We start from the raw sequence: 19,249 nt of genomic DNA, 5'->3' as shown, positions 1-19,249 counted from the left end.
TATGCCTTTCGATTTTCGGCTGTGCTCTTGTGTCGTATTATTCATCTAACGAGTGTTATTGTTACTACTAATGTAGTTCAATTTTTATTGATAAACCCCTTTTTTTAACTGTCTGCTTGTTCGTTCTCCTCCATCTCGCATCGTTTTCCTCATTACTGAGGGTCGTGACTCCCCCGCTGCATTAGTTTCTCCCGTACGATCTTCCTCCATCTGCTGCGATTCTTATCTTCATGAAGGGTATTGTGGAAGTTGATGTTTAGAGAAGATCGTTGTTTGTTCTAGTTAGCAATAAATTTATTATTGATGTATATATTTTTTTAATTTTGTCATGTATTTATTCGCTCTTAATGCGAGTAGCTCAATAATCTGGCAGTATAATAAACATTTAATACAGTTAGGTAAATCAACAAAACTAGCATAGAAGTCAACTATTCCGTATCAAACTGGCTATAATGCACGTAAAAATTGCGCAATATGGGCTTTGATTCCATCTTTGCATTTCAAATTCGTCAAATATATGTTTTATCAAATAAATAATAATTGGTAATTATGAATTTCTTTAAAGATCATTAGGTTTGAAACAAGACGCAGACAAAGGTTTCATAACTTCTTTTCGAGAGGCTATTGCAGCTACGCACGGTTTGGTAGGTGAACTTAAGGGGCTCAACCTTTGTTGGATGCGGACCGCGGGCCTGATGTTTGTAGGACCTTATACGGGACTCAATCTGGGAGAACTTGCTAAGACTAGCCTTAGCAAGAGCAGTCATCATCATTTTTTCCTATTACCCTCTGCTGGGGTGTAGGACTCGAATCAAATCCTTCCATTTACATCGGTCTTGGGCAGTCTGTTCTAGCTCCTCCCACGTCATGTCCTAGATACCTAGCTTTTGCTCCACTGAGCGACGCAAAGTTGTTCTTCAAGAGCAGTGCTTTACTGATTATACCACTGTATGCAAGAACAGCTAAGAAGAGAGCAACTCAGTAGGTTGTATGTGGGTTAGGCTACACATCGGACTGTCGAGGAGGGTGACTGGTATTTGGAATGCCTGAAAGCACCAAGAGTGGATCAGGAGGCTTCGACTTGGAATTTTAGCGATATTCCATGATGTCACTAGCATTGAGGTTCGGGCCTTTATGAGAAATGGCGAAATGATCATTCTAAAGAAGTAAAATTTTCTTATACGACTATTAAATTATTATTTAGTAATTTTACAATTGCTATCGACGCTGCAAACAAAACGGTTCCTTTATATCACTTTTCTGTTTCGTATAAAGTATTGTATCCAACTAAGTTAGTCAGGTAAGTAGGAATCATTTCAAGAGTTTTCAACCATCAATTCAGTTCCCTCCGACAATACATCCTGACTGCGTACCTATCAATACAAACAAAAGGACGAGTCAGTGGGGCGTAGAATCATTTTCACAGATTAACGAGATCCCAGTGACACTGTCACCCGGACTACCCGAGGATTCCATCCATATTTACGCGTCGCATTCTGTTTAAGCGGCTTATTTCGGATCCATTTCGACTACTCGTTAGTGTATTGTGATTACCAAATTAATGTATCGTGCTTATTAAATCTGACGATAGGCGTCCTTGTAATGTCGCACGCTTTACCTTAAGCTCGAATCTTTTAATTCAAACTAGCATTCTTAGTATGCTCAGTTTAAATATATCTATTTTCAAAATAAGAAACTAAGGTTTGGTTTTCATGATTTCGTGTGTCTTGATTTTTTCTAAGACAAAAACAAAAACGTTCCTAATCCGTTAATGATGAATCTTATGCTTTACAGTTAATTTATCAAGCTTAGTATCCCGCAGGAATATACGGGAATCCGTAGAAATATACGATAAGCTGGAAGTATTTATTTCCCAAGGCTCTCCCTCGCAGGGCGGTTGGCCGTCTCGTAAAACAAATGGGCAATGATTCCGGTCGAAACTGTTTTACTGGCAGTTCGAATTCAGCCCGATGTTATTTATAAACTACGCGAAAGAAAACAGGGTTTTTGCAAAACCTTACGAATGATCAAGTAACTAAGGAGTTTTGTTTCAATTTACTCCCATGAGAAAACAATATGTACAATTATTTAGACTTTAAGACTTACAAGATTTTAACAAACTAAGTATTTTCTCGACTTACTTCACTTTTCCGAAGAAACAGCACAGAAACAAGCCCGAACAAACCAATAATGAAATATAACGATTGTTTGAACAGAAGCGATGCATTAGCGACCACGTTGTCCGCTCTCTACGGGAAGCTGTTGGTGGTCATGGGTGTCGCCTTTCCCATGGCCGAAGTCATATCAACGTACATTCCACCCTCGTTTTATGAGGTAAGCTCAGTTTGATATATTGCTTCTCTTTTCGTTGGCAGTATTTTCGATGCGATATTTTTCTTTCTTTTGATTTCGGGTGATTTGATCGATAAACGATTGTTCAGATCGTGTTGTGTTCTAGACTAATTAGTTCAATATCTCAGAAACTTCTCGAATTAGCAACGAATAAATATATTTACGTTTAATTATTTTCACAAAACATTCAGGGTGTCGTGTCGCGTATGTACTCCTAAATTCAAGGCGTTCGTTCACATGGTGCTTTTTGTAAAACGTGCACGCAGACAATCCTCCACGTTTTGGAATATAAAGTACACATTAAATTAAGGGTATTTATGTACACCTGGAGCGAGTGACATGAATTATTTTCTTTGTGTATTTAGCCATAGAATCGTTTGATACGGTAGATAGATCTTGTAATGTTCATCAAAATTTTAGTATAATCTTGTCAAATCCAATTATTAATTCATCAAATGAGCAATATGTATTAAATGTTGAATTTTAATTATTGTTTTCGCTTATGGAAATGTATTTACGAATGTTTTCTGAATTTAATGCTATTTAACGACTGTTTTGAAAAAAAAAATCTTTTTGGCCATAGAAGCTAGCATAGAGCTATTGGTCACTATCGATCATTAGTGTAGGTTCGATGAATACTAGATGCCATAGTTCAAGGTCAATAATTTCAAGATTCCTAAGACGGCTTTACTTGTTTGCTCTGAACTTGTTTCTTGTCAACTTCAAGAAATCCGATTTGGTTAGTATTCGCACACATATCAAGGACCGTTGATAATACAATAATTTAATTATTTTGACCCAGATCGACTAAGATCACCAGGAAAAAAATTCTTAAGGTCGTGTTTTTTTTGCTTTTTTTTGTGTTTTAGTTTTCAAGCTATATTGATTTGTTTAACAGTTACGCATGGGTTCAAGAAAGCTTTATGAAGGTCTAACGTGAGGTCAAAGTCTGTTGCATTAGAATAAATTTTCTTAAAGTAGGATCGCATTATTGCTTTTTGTAAGAAAGACACCCTTCTGATCCTTCACTTTCCGATTGTTTCTGCAGGGTTTCTATTTGTACCTGTACATCGGCAGCATGGTGTTCCTTTTGTATATGTACGCCGCTCTCGTAAGGGACAGAACGCGATCTGGAAAGGAAACCGCTATTGTTGCAAGTTAGTATGTAATACTTTTTTTGTTGTCTTACCTAATCGCTGTTAGCCTAAGGGGCTATTCCAGCTACACAAGCACTGAATGTAATACCAATACTAAATGCAGAATGTTTTGCTACTTTTTGTCAGATCAAGAGTTTGTTTAAATAATTCGTAAGAATATTTTAACTTTTTTTGAAATGATCCTCTTTTTATATTGCTGAAGTTTTGCTAACTATTTAAAGACCATGTTCACTCGTGCGATACCTTTATATGTGTACATTAATGTTGTATATTTTCTTTTCATTTATTAACTGCGTTAGTCCATGACCGTGTTCACGGTACGGTGTTAAGTGGAACCGGAGCCCGCAGATATTAATTACAGCGTGAGCTTAAGTCAGAAAACAATTATCGAATAACTAGTTTTCATTTTTCTATTTCGTATATTGATTTAACTGATTTTTATGGGAAAGTTTAGAGTATAAAAGTGATAAGTAAAATGCACCAGTTTTTTATTGATTAATCCTTGATAAATATGTAAGTACACTATAAATGAAATGCGACGTTAAATTGATCGTGTTTTGTTGTTCTTTGCCGCAGACGGGTAGATGAGTTTATCATCATCTTGTCTCACCATTCGAATGGTAACGCATAATTTCTTCGCGGTAATAATCAGAGTGGCGATACCTACCTTATTACTCCACTACCTACATGCGGGTTCGCAATACGACCTACCACCAGGAAACACCGGTTAACGGTCAAAAAATGCTGTCATAATCCTCGGAGAATGTTGCTGCCCATTCTCCGGTGTAGCCGTTTTTTACGACACTCATGGGAAGAGATGTGGGATGGTGGGGGCTACACAACCAATTTCGTATCCTAAACCTTTTGTTTTTTCCAACATTCCAGTTGATAAAAACTGGGTACATTTTCTGTTTCGGTTCCGTAAATCTGCATTTGTTATTTAAATGATGCTTGAAAAGTGCCGGCTGAAAAGGGTCGCTAAATAGTGAAAGGGAAAAAGAGTTTCGGGTGCTTTTTGTTGCTTGATATTATAGTAACTATTTCATGTAAATGAATGTTCAAATAAGTTTTTAAATTGCTAAGTTATTGATATAAATAAAATAACAATTGCTACAGTCAAGAATGAGTTTATTTAATTTTTATATACTTATATATTTTGAAAATTCAAATTAAAAACAATATTATTATGTCTATATCTACTATCTATTAACTAATTAGTGAGGAAAATCTCTTCTATTTATTTTCTTCCCGCTTTATCATCTCGAATTCTGAAACAAATTGTTTCAGAATTTTGTTAGAAATGCTAAAATATGGTTTGTCTTTTTATTAAGGATTAGGCTTTCCGCTGCTTAAATGGAAAACCAGGTGACATTCCATATGCTTTAAACCGATATCTGTTAATGCTGTATATTGGCTTTTGTATAGTCTCAGTATTATAGTTTCCAAAGTCCACATTCTACACGTACTAAACTCAATCACTGAATAAAAATACAGTATGTTGTTATTTATTTTTATAAATATAATTTTATTTTAAATAGAGTCAGAATCTAGTTCGACGCCATCCGAATCGGATTCGTGTTCATCGCACGAACAAAGTACTACGACAACGACACACGCGATCCCACAGTTACCCGCCAAGAGATTATCCCTCGGATTTGCATTGGCCACCCGGACGCATCACTACGGAAGTTTTTATTTGCGAATGGGAGCTGTTGGTAAGTGCCCGAATAATGTAAAGCTATATTATTTAATTCTTTCTACACTTTAGATTGGATATATAAATATGTTATATTTGGATATATAATTTATTACTGGTGGTAGGACCACTTGTCAGTCCGCGCGGGCAGGTACCACCGCCCTGCCTATTTCTGCCGCGAAGCAGTAATGCGTTTCGGTTTCAAGGGTGGTGCAGCCGTTGTAACCATACTGAGACTTTAGAACTTGTATCTCAAGGTGGGTGGCGCGTCTACATAGTAGATGTCTATGGGCTCCAGTAACCACTTAACTCCAGGTGGGCTGTGAGCTTGTCCATCCAACTAAGAAAAAAAATATAACAAAAAATACAAAAGTTATCGGCGATCACTTTTCTAGCGGTAGGCAGCGGTTTGGCTATGCCCTTGGCATTGCTGAAGTCCATGCGCGACGGTAACCACTCACCATCAGGTGGGCCGTATGCTCGTCTGCCTACAAGGGCAATAAAAAAAAAGTATTTTTACCTATAAATAGTAGTAAAAGTAATTATATTGTCGGATTTTAAGGGTAGAAGGGCCATTAAAAATTTCAATTAAGACTTCGGCTTCATTCCTCAATGTGGTGGCGATATTTACGTTGCGATATCTAGGGGCCCCGTTAACCACACAACAACAGATGGGCTGTGACTTCGTTCAATCATCTATACAATAAATAATATATAAAAACAATACTTTTTCTGAACTGTCTCCAATAACATTACAAACTTTCAACTCAATTAAATATACGAGGCTCAAACGCATAGAGCACGAACAAACAAAATCATACATAGAAGACCAGTACATTCAATGGCGGATCCGGGGGGGGGGGGGTAATGGGGGTCATGACCACCCCCTGAGCTGGTTCCAGGACTTAGGTGGACCACTAATTGAATATAATGATTTTATTTATATATTTTGTCACCATACAGATTTTATGTAACTACATACCTTCAACATTTAATTAATTTAATATAATATAATAACTTTGTATAATGGCAAACGTTTGGGAACGAACGTATCTAAATTTGACTATGTGACCCCCTCCTGGCGCCAAAGCTGGATCCGCCCTTGAGTACATTTAAAATAGTATTACGTTAAATGCATGAAAACGGGTCAAATACGTCTCAATGTTTAATCAATCTACCTATTTAACGAAATAAACTTAACTCAATCTTACAATACAAGGAATAGCAAACTGATTATCTACGCCGGGTAGAGACTAACCGAGCGCTTGCCCTAGTTCAGCCCGTATTTGCAGAGTACAAACAATTTGTCGAGATATCTAACTAAATCTCTCCACATCCTTTGTTCGGATCGCAGCCGAGTCATGGATTAGTTCCGAATGAACTTTCTTATTGATGGCGAAAGTTCCACTAATTCCGTTCAACTTCTAACGAGATTCGCGTTAATCCAGTCGCATCGTGTTTGGATAATGTTTTTGCTGTGTTTCGGTTGTATTGTTTTTCGAAGTGTTTCTTCGATTTAGTGAATTTAGTTTTTTTTTCTTGTTAAATGATTGATGGTTTATTGTATAAACAGGTGAATTTGCTCACGGCCCACATGAATTTAAGTATTTATCGGAGCCTATATAGATATATAGGGTGAATGCAGACTTGAGGTCTTATCTGACTAGTATACAAATTATGCAAATGTTTTTATGGAATTTATCGTGGAAGTCATTCATGAACATCAGTTACATACATATGAGGTCGTCAGCGCAAAAGTGGCCTAACCCATAATTTTTCATATTCGTGCTTTATATGTGTATTGCTATTTATTTAAAATATAATAAATTTTGATGCCAAACCGGCCAATCCCTAGTTTCACCCATAGATAATAGATGGCCTTGTAAACATTATTTTTGTGCGTATTGTTTTTGCGTACGAAGGCAGTGGAAAAGTAAATTCAAACCTCATTATCTCCATACTAACTATGGTAAGCTTAGGCCACTTTTGCATTAACGGCCTCATATACTAGGCATCTTATTCTTTAGGCCACAATTTCCATAAGATATAAATCGTTAAGAAAGAACTATAATACTTTTCAATAATGAAAAGGTTTACAAAATAGCTCGTGGAGCGGTTATCTTACGAATTACGCTCATTCTATGGAAAATACCTGCTGATAGAAACTACGTTACGTTAAACCACAGAATAAAAAGTACATACAAAAATATATTAAAATAGCATACGATTGTGTAAAGGATTGGAGTCAGTTCATTGCCCGTTTTCTGACATTTGCAGACACAAGTTTATGGAACAAGACAATATGAATAGAATTTATTTATTTTATGAACACTTCATTATGCATAACCAATATTAAATTAAAGTATACTGTCTACGTATGTTTATATTAATTTTGCCAATTATTATTATGTAAATTTTAGCATGAAGCTCTGCTTTTTGTTCTTAGCTTTTGGTATCGGATCAATGATATACTCCGGGCTGGAATTTGGTCAGTACTGGGAACTGGAGAGGAACACTAATTGTCACAACGTCCTGCTGGCGCTGACACCCGCCACCAGAATGGCCTTCATCTTCATACAGATGTACTTTATCTTTCTCAACAACGAGGTTAGTAGAAACTTTATTTTTGAAAATTCACATATTACTTATGGCAAGTTTTTGGGAATATTTTAAATCAAGCACTATAAGCTACTGTAGTCAAACAAATTAAAAAAAAGGAATGTTTGTTTTTAAATATCGAAAAAAAGACGTGTGGCACTCGGAGACTGCCGCGGTAAAGCTATTGCAAAGCATTTTTTATCAACTTATGCAATTACAATTAGACAATAATAATTTAATATTAAAACAATAATAAAAATAAGACCACGCTATATTTACAAACATTAACAAAAGCAAAATATTAACTGTCCCCTTCACACTCATAAGCTAGACCGCGTCAGAGAGAGATGGGCAGACTTTTCATGATGCTCATGCAGTGCGACGTCACGCCGTGCACTTATTCACAAACCAGCGCAACATGTGAATGTGTTGAACGCGAGCTACATAGTAGGCGTAGGGGTGTCAGGTTATTTTCGTTACGGAATTTCTTGATTCAGTCGCCGCGCTCAAGGCCCGCGATAGAAGCTATGCAATAGCTTGAAAATTTAGCTGTTACTTAAAAACTTACCAAATTAATAACTATTCCAGATGAAAGTATACAAACACAAGATTGTGGCCAGGTTCGGTTTAATGCACATGGTTGGAACTAACCTCAGCGTGTGGTTGAATGTATTGGTTCAGGAAACGAAACACGAGATACTGACCTTCTACGACCCGGAAAATAAGACCATTGGACTCTCGCATAGACTAGGTGAGCATTGAAATTTATTAATCATTTTTGAACTTAAGCTTAAGTTTTAAACTAGATGATATTCCTTTTAATAACATATTCTGTTGATTTCAAATGCAAGGACAATTGAGGCCGTCAGCGCAAAAGTTGCCTAACCCACAATTTTTCATAATCATGCTTGTATGTATATTGCAATTTATTTAAAATATCTATAATAAATTTTGATGCAAAACCGTCCTGTCCATAGTTTCACCCATAGATAACAGATGGCTTTGTAAACTTTGTGTTGTTTTTTTGTCTATTCAAATTCAAATTCATGAAAAACTAAAACCTTCATTGCTCCATAATAACTATGGTAAGCTTAGGCCACTTTTGCGCTGACGGCCTCAATTGACCTACGAAGTAAACGAAAAATAAAATCGATCCGAATGTATAGAAAGAGAATGAAATAGAAAGGGTTGCACTGATCGGAAAGATATAGTTTTACGTCAATTTGGCAAAGACCCTTTCAAAATATAATAATATAAAGCGAATAACCGTTGCTATTTTGTTCCGTGCTATCGAACTAGGCACAGCGCGTCTTCATCAATCGATATTTTTGTTTCTTTGTGTTTACATGAATAAAATAGTGGAAGGATCGAATCGCCGTTGTAGAAAGTACTAAAAACTTATTTTATAATATAAACTAAATGAAACTGACTACGTAGGAATAAATTATTACTTACTGTATTTCTGAAAGCAATTGGTGTCTTGAGAGTAAGAAAGATAGAGGAGATTATTTTTTTGTAGAGAAAAACAATTAACATTGAAAATCAGTCAACAGGCAAGTATAATTATACAACGGGCAGTTAAAAGCAATGTCTTCTAGACAATTGTTTTAATGTAGATAAATTCTGAAAGAGATAAAGTTAACTTGCTGTATACTATTTTTAAAAATATTCAGAGATATCTATCTATCAACATAGACCAAACATCTATGCATGCATGTTATTAAAAAAATAAGAAAAATAAAAACAGATATACAATAAAATCTTGATTATTAAAATAAAAAAAAAAACGACTGGTAATCTCGTAACCTCAATCAATGACTGACACTGACATTCATCTTCTTTTAAAACAAATCTAGTGTGTCAATGTGCACTAACTAACAATATAAACCTAAGAGATAGATAGATAATATACATACGTGAAATCACAATAAAATTTAATTACTAAGAAAGTCAAAGGTAATTCTTACATTTATTAAGGGTATGGTGTAAAATTAAACTGGTATATTAATTAAATAAACGGTAAAATATTGACAGTTGCTATTATTTAAAGATTGCTTCAACCGTCAGAGTTGAAATCCATTACCGGTATCAGTCTTATAATTTTATTGAAACAGATTAACTAAATCCGAGTTTTATATTTTTAATACGTTGGATCGCAACATTGTCACGTTCGAGACTCTATTATGTAAAATGTAAATTTGTTTTACGCTTAATTTATGTAAATGTTGTAACATATGATCTGTATATTCAGGCACCACCCCCTGGTAGGTCAAATTAATATCTATAGACTTCGGTAACTGCTTAACACCAGGGGAGCCGTGAGTTCGTTCACTCATCTAACTCATTAAGCAACGGGTTACGTTGAAAAATTCCGGTACATAAAATTTTAGGTCAATGTAATAAAAAAAAAACGTGTTAAAAATCTGTTTGGTGATATTTTACTAACTGCCTCACGTTTTTATGTCAATAAATAAAATGGAAGAGATAACGCGAAGTTGATTAAGGTGAACTAATGATAGCCGTCAATAAATTACTCGGATGGCATTCCTATGCCGCGAGCAAACCCGGAAGTTATTTGACCCAAATATTTACGAGGTTTCTAGATAGCGATCGAGGATAGAACGTATACGACGAATAGCTTGGCTCCGTGATATTTGGTTTCATTATTTATTTTTTGTTCCAGCATTCCAAAAGGCCTTCGCTTCTTTAGCTACTGAGGTGCCTCCGTCACATCCGGCAGCGGCACATCTCCGCGTTCCGAGAGGGCTGAAAGGACCGCATCACATTTTCGAATGTAGACGTACTAACATAATGGGTACTCTCGTTCAAGATGCATCGCCTTTTCTGTTTCCTTGTACAATTGAGTATTCACTTATCTGTGCGGCTATACTTTACGTCATGTGGAAAAATATCTCGAAATATCCATCTAAAGACGTAGCGGCAGCAATCGCCAAAGCTCGCATACTCGAAGGCCTAGCTTACAAGAAGTCCCCACATTTGTACAGCGTCGACTGCGCTAGAGCTCACAAGGGACTGTTTTTTGGAATTCTCGTATTAGTTCTAACGATTATATCACTGATCTTGTTCTTCGTTTTAGTATCCAAAAAGGAATACGCATCATTGGCGGTTGTCGAAGTGAACATGTGTGAATTGGCTCTTTACGCTATGACGACTTTAGCTAGTTTGGCCGGAATGTTTTGTGTAAGAAATCTAAAGTATGACGGAAACCGAAATCTCGAACTCGATAACATACTTCTTGTTGGAGCTCAAACTGGCATGTTCATTTATGGTACGTTTACCATCATCGGAGGGCACTTCACTATAGAAAAGAACACGATTCTGATCTTGATCACTGCTTTATCTTCGTTAATCCAAACAACATGCCAGACGATGTTCATATTGGATGCGAGTCGTCGGTCGGCTAAGACTCCTGAACAATTGAGAAAAAAGCCTGGCAGGGAAATAGTGACGTTCTTATTGGTAACCAACTTAGCCATGTGGGCGATCAACACACTGGAGAAATCGCGCGCCGAATCTCACCCAGTCCAGTTGCACTTTTACGGACTCTGGGCTTGGACGATCATAACGCATGTCTCAATGCCGCTAGCGATTTTCTACAGATTCCACTCGACCGTTTGCTTGTGTGAGATTTGGAAGCGCGCTTACAAAATGAAACCTGCCTACATGTAGCGACGAATCCGAAGGTATTAAAGCCACCGGTAAAACATAATTGACTTTTGTGTAACGCATTCGTAGTTTTTTCGAAGTTAGTCGGTGTTGGTTTATCTGGATGAAAGTGCCATAATTACATCTAAGTCGGATGGATAGTGAATACCGGAACTAATTTTATGACTCCTATCATTTTATTATTATGAATACATATTTATAAACGTGTAGTTTTGAACATGCTTAATCTTATTATAATCCGGTGTACACTTATCTTGATATTAGTTTCGAAGTTGACTGCTATATGTTAAGTTATTGTATTTAAAATATTTTAACGTGTTATTTATTTGTAGCTTTATGAGACGCTTTAATGTTATTAGCGAAGGTGCGTGCGTTGTTGATATCAGTATTTTGCGAATAAACGGGTCTATACGTTTGGTTTTAATGCTTTAAACGTAGAAGTTATTTTTTTCTCATGATTATAGCGTTAATAAATGTATAGTTAAAATATTGGATATATTATAAGTAGATTATGTGTTCGTCTTTCGTCATGTTCATTAATTAGATGTAGCTAGGTGTAAGTTGTTCCAAGACGTGGCCCGCATAAACATTCCAGTTTTTTAATAGTTTTCTTTACTATTTTATTAACATCCTCACGTACTCAGATTTAAATGACAATGTCTTCCATTAGATTATATTGTTTTGTACACATTTCTGTTAGAACACAAACCTGTAGACTGTAGAGTTAAATGATAAAATAAATACCTAAATAATACATTTTCCATAGTTAAAATGGGAGCAATAAATTATCGACCTAATATTTTTTTGGGAATTTTTGATGTTTTATCGAAAGAAAAAAAAAAAGAGTAAAAACTTGCAGTTACAGATACATGTACGAAGAGATAATAATACGTTTTATTAATATAACGAGTGTAATCTTATAGTCTGAATTTATATTTGAGATTTGTAGGTGTATTTATTCGGATGGAAATGTAGTGTCAGTATTTTGGATAAACTTTTATTAGTAGAGATTAACGTGCTGCGTATCCAGTAAGTAGATGAAATATGAACACCAAAGTTTTATAAAGGGTAGGAAATTTGGAGCTTACTATTATAGATGTCAGATCATGAATCGGTCGGTACCACAATACACAATGTATCAATAGAATTAGCTAATAAACATTACGTCCATTGCATTAGGTTTTACGAAGCATAAATCATTCATTGACAGAGATAAAAGTATTTAAAGAAATTTTACGAGGTTCATTTGGCTTTGCATAGTTCAAATGGAATTTACATTTCGTCTAGAATTGCATGTAACTAGATTTAGAAAACTTTATATACCTTCTCATAGTTCGATGTCGTAAAATAAGGTATAATCAATTGTTTCTAATATTTGAAACTGTAACAAATAAGCAATTTTGTAGGTCGTATTCAAATATTAAGATTACAGAAGAAGTACATTACAGAAATACATTACAGATAACGGCTGATTCTGTAGGCTCAATCAAATCTTACTTTAACTAAAGGATTTCTAAGTTATTCACGGAAAATTATTATTAGGGCAGTATAACCGGAGTATAAGATGTATCGGTTGAGTCTTAGGTACCTCTGTTTCCACTATTATTAATAACTAAAGATATCGTTAGTAATATTTTACAGCCGCGTGAGTTCTGAATAATGTTCATTCATCATGATGACGGCAGGGTCACTAAATAATGTATCATTCCAACTAATACTAAAAAATAAATAGTTATTTAGTGACCCTGCTCTTATCGATCCCAGATGTATCGATTTGTTAAATTTAATTAACCTCTGTATTTCGAGTTTTTACTGTGTAGATGTGTATAATATGCGTTCAAATACCTCAAATTTTATGTAATTGCTGTTTTATTGTGTTTAATCAATCGATATGTTAAATCGTATGCATCTAATTGTTTTTGCATTTTCATAAAAATGACTATTTGAGTTTTATGTTGAACAATTTTTTGTCGTCCTACAAGTTATATACGCAGAAAATAGTGCTTGTTATTTTTATATTATTATTGTTTCGTGTTGAATAAACAGTAATAAAAATTTTGATAGAGTTCTATAATAACGCTCAGTGGTGTCCGTAAGACTAATTTTTTATAACATCTTTTTAAGTAACAGCTCAAAACATTAGTCAACAATTTGATTGGTTTTATTCAAACTAGAATATGAACTCATCAAATAGGAGGTTTGCAGCTGGTAAAATGATTATTGAGATAATGAGAGATTGATGATTATTTAAATCCTGTATGCCATGAAAACACATTGAAATACACATAATAATATGTATTATAAAATATATAATAATATATAGTATAAGTGTTGTTTTGAAACGACCCGATGATAGTCCACATGAATTCTCAACTACAATCAGTATTTTTGTTAAAGATATTTTTTATTTAAGGTGTAGTTAATTTTGTTGTTAGTCGTGACGATCGCGTCAACGGACGATCGGGGATCCTCGGGGTGACGCCCCGGGTCTGGTTGTATTGTTGACCGCGGAAACCCGAGGTCAGAACCCGATACCCGGATTCTGACCTCGGGCGGAAATCGAACGTCGGGAGTCGTTATGTGGGTAGGGACCTAAAAACATCCTTTGGCCCGCGGTTAACTCTGAACACCTGTGAACCGTTAATGCTTATGTGCCCCGCGCGCCCTCATGCATGAGGCTTGATGCCGTGCCCGAAAAAAAAAGTAACTACTTTGGCAGAACGAAATTAACAGTAAAAGCGATACAGCTTACATTTGCTAATCCTAGTACCGGTTCAGTGATAGTTTCAATCTTATGTTTATATGTAAATATAAATGCGATGTATTCATGCGTTGGAAAAACAATTATATAATAATATCATGGATATGTAACTTCATACAAATAATACAATACATGATAAACAATTACATCCACGTATACAAATTAATATGATTTGTTGCTATTTTAATGTGTTATTATTTTATTATGTTATTGTTGTAAGTGTGCATCGTTGAAGGCATATTTTAATATCTTTCGATCTCTCGAAGAGATTGCTCTTAGTAATAGGACCGCCCATTGTCCTTTTGTGTAGAACGTTTTGCATTTGTTTTTCATTATCTTGACGTACAATCAAACTTTCTATGCTTCCTAGTACACGAGCCAGCAATGCAGATGTAGCATTGAGGGTTCTGTATAAAGGAATTGCACACTTTTACTGAATACAAATGATCTTATTGACCACCGTATATTTGTATATAAATTTTTGATTTACATAGCTTATATCGATTTTTTTAATTGATGTTAATTAGAGTAGCTTCAATTATATGATTATTACCAAAAATGCTTAGCTACTACGATTTCAGAATTGCCTAGACATAAAAGATCAGAGGTACTGACGTATTTCAAATAATTGCTAGACCGGCGATGGAGTCGCCATTTAATCTTTATTGTGCTAACCCTTCTAGGTACAGCGGTGTAGATTACTGTAAATATGTAATTGATAATTACTTACTTCATCCAAACATAAAACCTTTAATATACTTTAAGGAAATATTAAAAAATTGCTTACTAGTATTATAAATGGGATGAGGAACATTTATTGTGCTCAAATTAGTTTTCAATCATCCAAATAACACTAAATTTTAATGGTATATACTCGTAGATTCAATTGACAGATTTTCTAAAGCATTCGAATGTTTTTATATAATTCTGCCTCAATGTTGTTTCTCTATTTAATTAAAAAAAATACTATTCTTGATGTCACATGTTAGTTTATATTCTTTTAAAATATTATTCATAGATGTCACAAGTTATAATATAAACTATTTTGGCCACTTTTTGGCCAAACTATAGAGGTTGGGCCAAACTTTACATTACGGACACTTATCAATCGTTTCTGCGAACCCATGACGTTTTAAGCATGGGATTTTAGTATGTTGTGTGTATTAGATATTACTAATCTTTTTTGAATTTTCTGAACACGTGCTCAAAATTTGTCTCACGTGACGATTGCTCTCGTATGTTATAGAATAATAAACACATGTGGCGGTAGCCATCATACAACACAAGATATGTATTTGACAAATGCCTGAATCTCACTTACGACATTTTCAAGATAAGCTTGCATAAATACAAGTTCCGAACAACAACATTCGGACCATCGGTCTACCGAGCAATATCACCCGCTCGGTGGAAGATCTTCCCGTCATGATAATCGCCTTATCGTTGCCGCCGCTGACTACTCCCCGAATCCTGATCATGCAGGAGCCAGTCACCGTCGACGCCCTAGACACGTCCTTACGGATCCATCAGATCCAATAACCTTTGCACTAGACGCTTTCAGCTCTAGGAGCAGGCTTAGGGACCTCGGTATCCGTACTCGTCGAACTCGACAAAGAGTTCGCCGTGCAACCTAACCCATGAATCAGCTCGCTGAGTTTCTCGCCGGATCTTCTCAGCGGGTCGCGATTCCGATCCGGTAGTAGATTCATTCGCGAAGCAGCTACTCTGGAGTTGTTAGGTCTCCTTCGGAGGCGCTCGGGTAGCTGTTAGCAAATCCCACCCCTCCTGGCTGAGCCTTTGCTCGCCCACCTGTCCTGGTGAAACTGGAAAGGCCTTCGGGCCACCAGTAAACTTTCAATCATAAAAAAAAAAAAAAAAAAATCTTCCCTTTGTCGTATATTTACACACACATTAAATGTGTTAAAGAGCTAAACATGTAATGTAATTAATAAATGAAATGATTATTTGGAATTGGAGATCAAAATTAAGCGGGTGCGTTAATAGAAAACCGTGCTTTAAATATAGACGTTGCCAAGAATTGTGGCTTTGAAAGAAAAAAGTTAATCTAACTGACTACTTAACCTATTGTGTTGCCTGAGTCAGTATTACATTATTACATCACTGTCTTTTATCATAGGTAAAGGATAACTGCTATTCAAGTGAACGAGTCTCACTTAGAGTTAAGTTATTTCCACAGCTCATGGACATCACCCACTTTGAGACATCCGGCTGAGTCTCAATTACATAGTACAACGCCTGGGCTGATCTAGCTAATATTAAAAGCGGATAACATTATTGTTTTGTTGCAGAAATGGGCACTGTAGTGGTACGCGGATTCACAGTGCAAACTACCAGTAATTACGCGATACTGTTCCGTCGTCACTGAAGGGATACAGTGATTTTTTTTATTGCTTAGTTGGGTGGACGAGTTCACAGCCCACCTGGTGTTAAGTGGTCACTGGAGCCCATAGACATCGGCAATCGTATAGTTACAACGGCTGCCCCACCCTTCAAACCGAAACGCATTACTGCTTCCCGGCAGAAATAGGGAGGTGGTGGTACACTACCCGTGCGTACTGACAAAAGGTCCTACCACCAGTAATTACGCAAATTAAAGTTTGGGTTTTTTTATTTTTATTACACTATGTTATTCCTTCACCGTGGAAGTCAATCGTGAGCATTTGTTAAGTACGTATTTCATTAGAAAAAATGGTACCCGCCTGCGGGATTCGAACACCGGCGCATCGCTAGATATGTAGGTACGAATGCATCAGACGTCTTATCCTTTAGGCCACGACGACTTCAAAATGAACGAACATGAATATTATTTAAGTTCGTATTAGATTAGAAAATGTCGTCTGGTTATTTAGATTATCATTGGCAAAATCGCAACGCTACACTTATACGAATACATCGGGAGTCTTAAACTATATTTTTTTATAAATAACCTACATCTTTATATGGAGTAATGAGTACCTTAGCTTATTCCAACTACTAAAGTAACAAATATAGTAATGAGTTCCTCGTCTGTTCTCTTAAATTGCCTAAATCCTGAAGTTTAAGACTTCATTGCTTTAGCAGATAATATGTTCGTTAGTACGATAAAAGGTAATTAATTATTCGCGGGGCTATACGTTCCGTGAATATGCCGCGAATATAAAAACTGACAATGGAATGCGCGTTTATAAAAGGTATTCGGTTGGATACCCACATATTGGAATCCTTTTTAACAATGAATGTACCGATGTACCGATTAAATCCGCGAATAGAAAAATCTTTAGCCGCCAACATAGGAGTTGGGTCCCATTTTTTTTATCCGCGATAGAAGGAAGCGCGATTAAGGAGCTTTTACTATAGTTACAAATAATAGTAATGATAGAATATGGGCATACAGTATTAATTTAATAAATTGTAGTAACAGTGTTATTAAAGAGTTTAATTAGCTTGTCCCTTCTCCATCCACACCAAATATTCGTTAATTCTTATGATGTTAACTTTTACATTTTTATGTAATTTTATTGCTTTTTATAAAGTTAATAGTGATACTAGCATTAACGTTTTAAATTCTATTTGTGTCGTAACTATATTTATTAAACTAAAATTATGTATATTTAATACATATAGAATAGTATAGCTCTAAGACTGTCCTTTAAATGTTTGATGTTTCCGAACAAATAAAATTTTCTTGTATTTTACTCTAAATTATATTTTTGTTTTATTCAGACACCTATTTGATATAACAAAGTACCGTAAAACGGGTGATTAGGGATTTAGAGGTGAATGGGGGAAAAACCAGGAAAATCTTTCGACGCTCAATATTCGTTTTTTATTAGTTGCAAAATCTTTCATTTTTTGTAGTTTAATAGTAGAATGTTGAAAGTTCACAAAACAACTCTGAATACGCTTGATAATAGCTGCTAACTTTAAAAAAATTGCATTTCAAATTAACTTCTTGTGGTGATAATTATTTTAGTGCTAGAAACTTTGCACTCTTTTATTTATTTGATATAAATAGAAGACGACTGTGATTTATAAAAGTTATTTAGTGTTTGATTTCATTCGATTTTTACTTTGACAGCTGTCAAATTAGGGTGACGTTTGGCGTTAAGCTCTGACGTTTGCCGAAATATTGGTAATTTATGTCGAAAAAAAAACCTTTTTTGGGTCTCTCCACCCACGTGATCAACCTTTGAACCCGCCAGAGGGCCCAGCGGGCAGTGATCAGAGTTTTTCAGGACCGGACATCAGCTATTTGATCTGCCGGTTCAATACATTTTGACGTCATATAACGTCACATGTGACGTCACAGACTCATTTTTCACACAGCCTTGGTGCCTCTTCCTACCTAGCAATGATTTTGACATTTGAGGTTTACGTAAAATTACTTTGGGTTTTTTTTTGACAACTCTAAAATAAGGTTGACGTTTTCTTTATAACTTTGACGTCTTCAAAATAAGGTTGACGTTTCGGTTATAACTTTGACGTCTTCAAAATAAGGTTGACGTTTTGGTTATAGCTTTGACATCTGTCAAATAATGTTGACGTTTTGGTTATAACTTTGACGTCTTCGATATAGCTTTGACGTCTTACCATTTCTATAAATTTCCTTCGATTTTTACTTTGACAACTGTCAAATTAGGGTGACGTTTGGCGTTAAGCTCTGACGTTTGCCGAAATATTGGTAGTTTATGTCGAAAAAAAACCTTTTTTGGGTTTCTCCACCCACGTGATCAACCTTTGAACCCGCCAGAGGGCCCAGCGGGCAGTGATCAGAGTTTTTCAGGGCCGGACATCGGCTATTTCATCTGCCGGTTCAATACATTTTGACGTCATATGACGACACATGTGACGTCACAGACTCATTTTTCACGCAGCCCTCTTCCTATCTAGCTATGATTTTGACATTTGAGGCTTACGTAAAATTCCTTTGGTTTTTTTTGACAACTCTAAAATAAGGCTGACGTTTTCTTTATTACTTTGACGTCTTCAAAATAAGGT

The 19,249-nt window shown here is 35.6% G+C and overlaps 1 protein-coding gene and 1 long non-coding RNA gene across 3 annotated transcripts in view; one reads left to right on the top strand and one right to left on the bottom strand.

Moving 5' to 3' along the window:
• Positions 1–17,956, top strand: part of LOC101740010 (proton channel OtopLc) — a 71,214-nt gene extending 53,258 nt beyond the window's left edge. For both annotated transcript variants that reach the window (XM_021349004.3, XM_004927881.4), the window contains 6 exons: positions 2,217–2,334; positions 3,401–3,509; positions 5,048–5,224; positions 7,652–7,812; positions 8,392–8,554; positions 10,487–17,956. In XM_021349004.3, the coding sequence (XP_021204679.1) occupies positions 2,217–2,334; positions 3,401–3,509; positions 5,048–5,224; positions 7,652–7,812; positions 8,392–8,554; positions 10,487–11,493 (1,735 nt within the window). In that variant the 3' untranslated portion in view covers positions 11,494–17,956. The remainder of the gene's footprint in view (positions 1–2,216; positions 2,335–3,400; positions 3,510–5,047; positions 5,225–7,651; positions 7,813–8,391; positions 8,555–10,486) is intronic.
• Positions 4,621–8,794, bottom strand: LOC105841928 (uncharacterized). The gene is made up of 2 exons (XR_009974659.1): positions 8,508–8,794; positions 4,621–4,777 (listed from the first exon to the last, which is right to left on the bottom strand). It is a non-coding gene; the product is annotated as an uncharacterized LOC105841928 (long non-coding RNA).
• Positions 17,957–19,249: the final 1,293 nt, after the last annotated feature.

The sequence above is a fragment of the Bombyx mori genome, chromosome 13, assembly GCF_030269925.1.
Source record: "Bombyx mori chromosome 13, ASM3026992v2".
NCBI lineage: Eukaryota > Metazoa > Arthropoda > Insecta > Lepidoptera > Bombycidae > Bombyx > Bombyx mori.
This window is presented reverse-complemented; position numbering and strand designations above follow the sequence as displayed.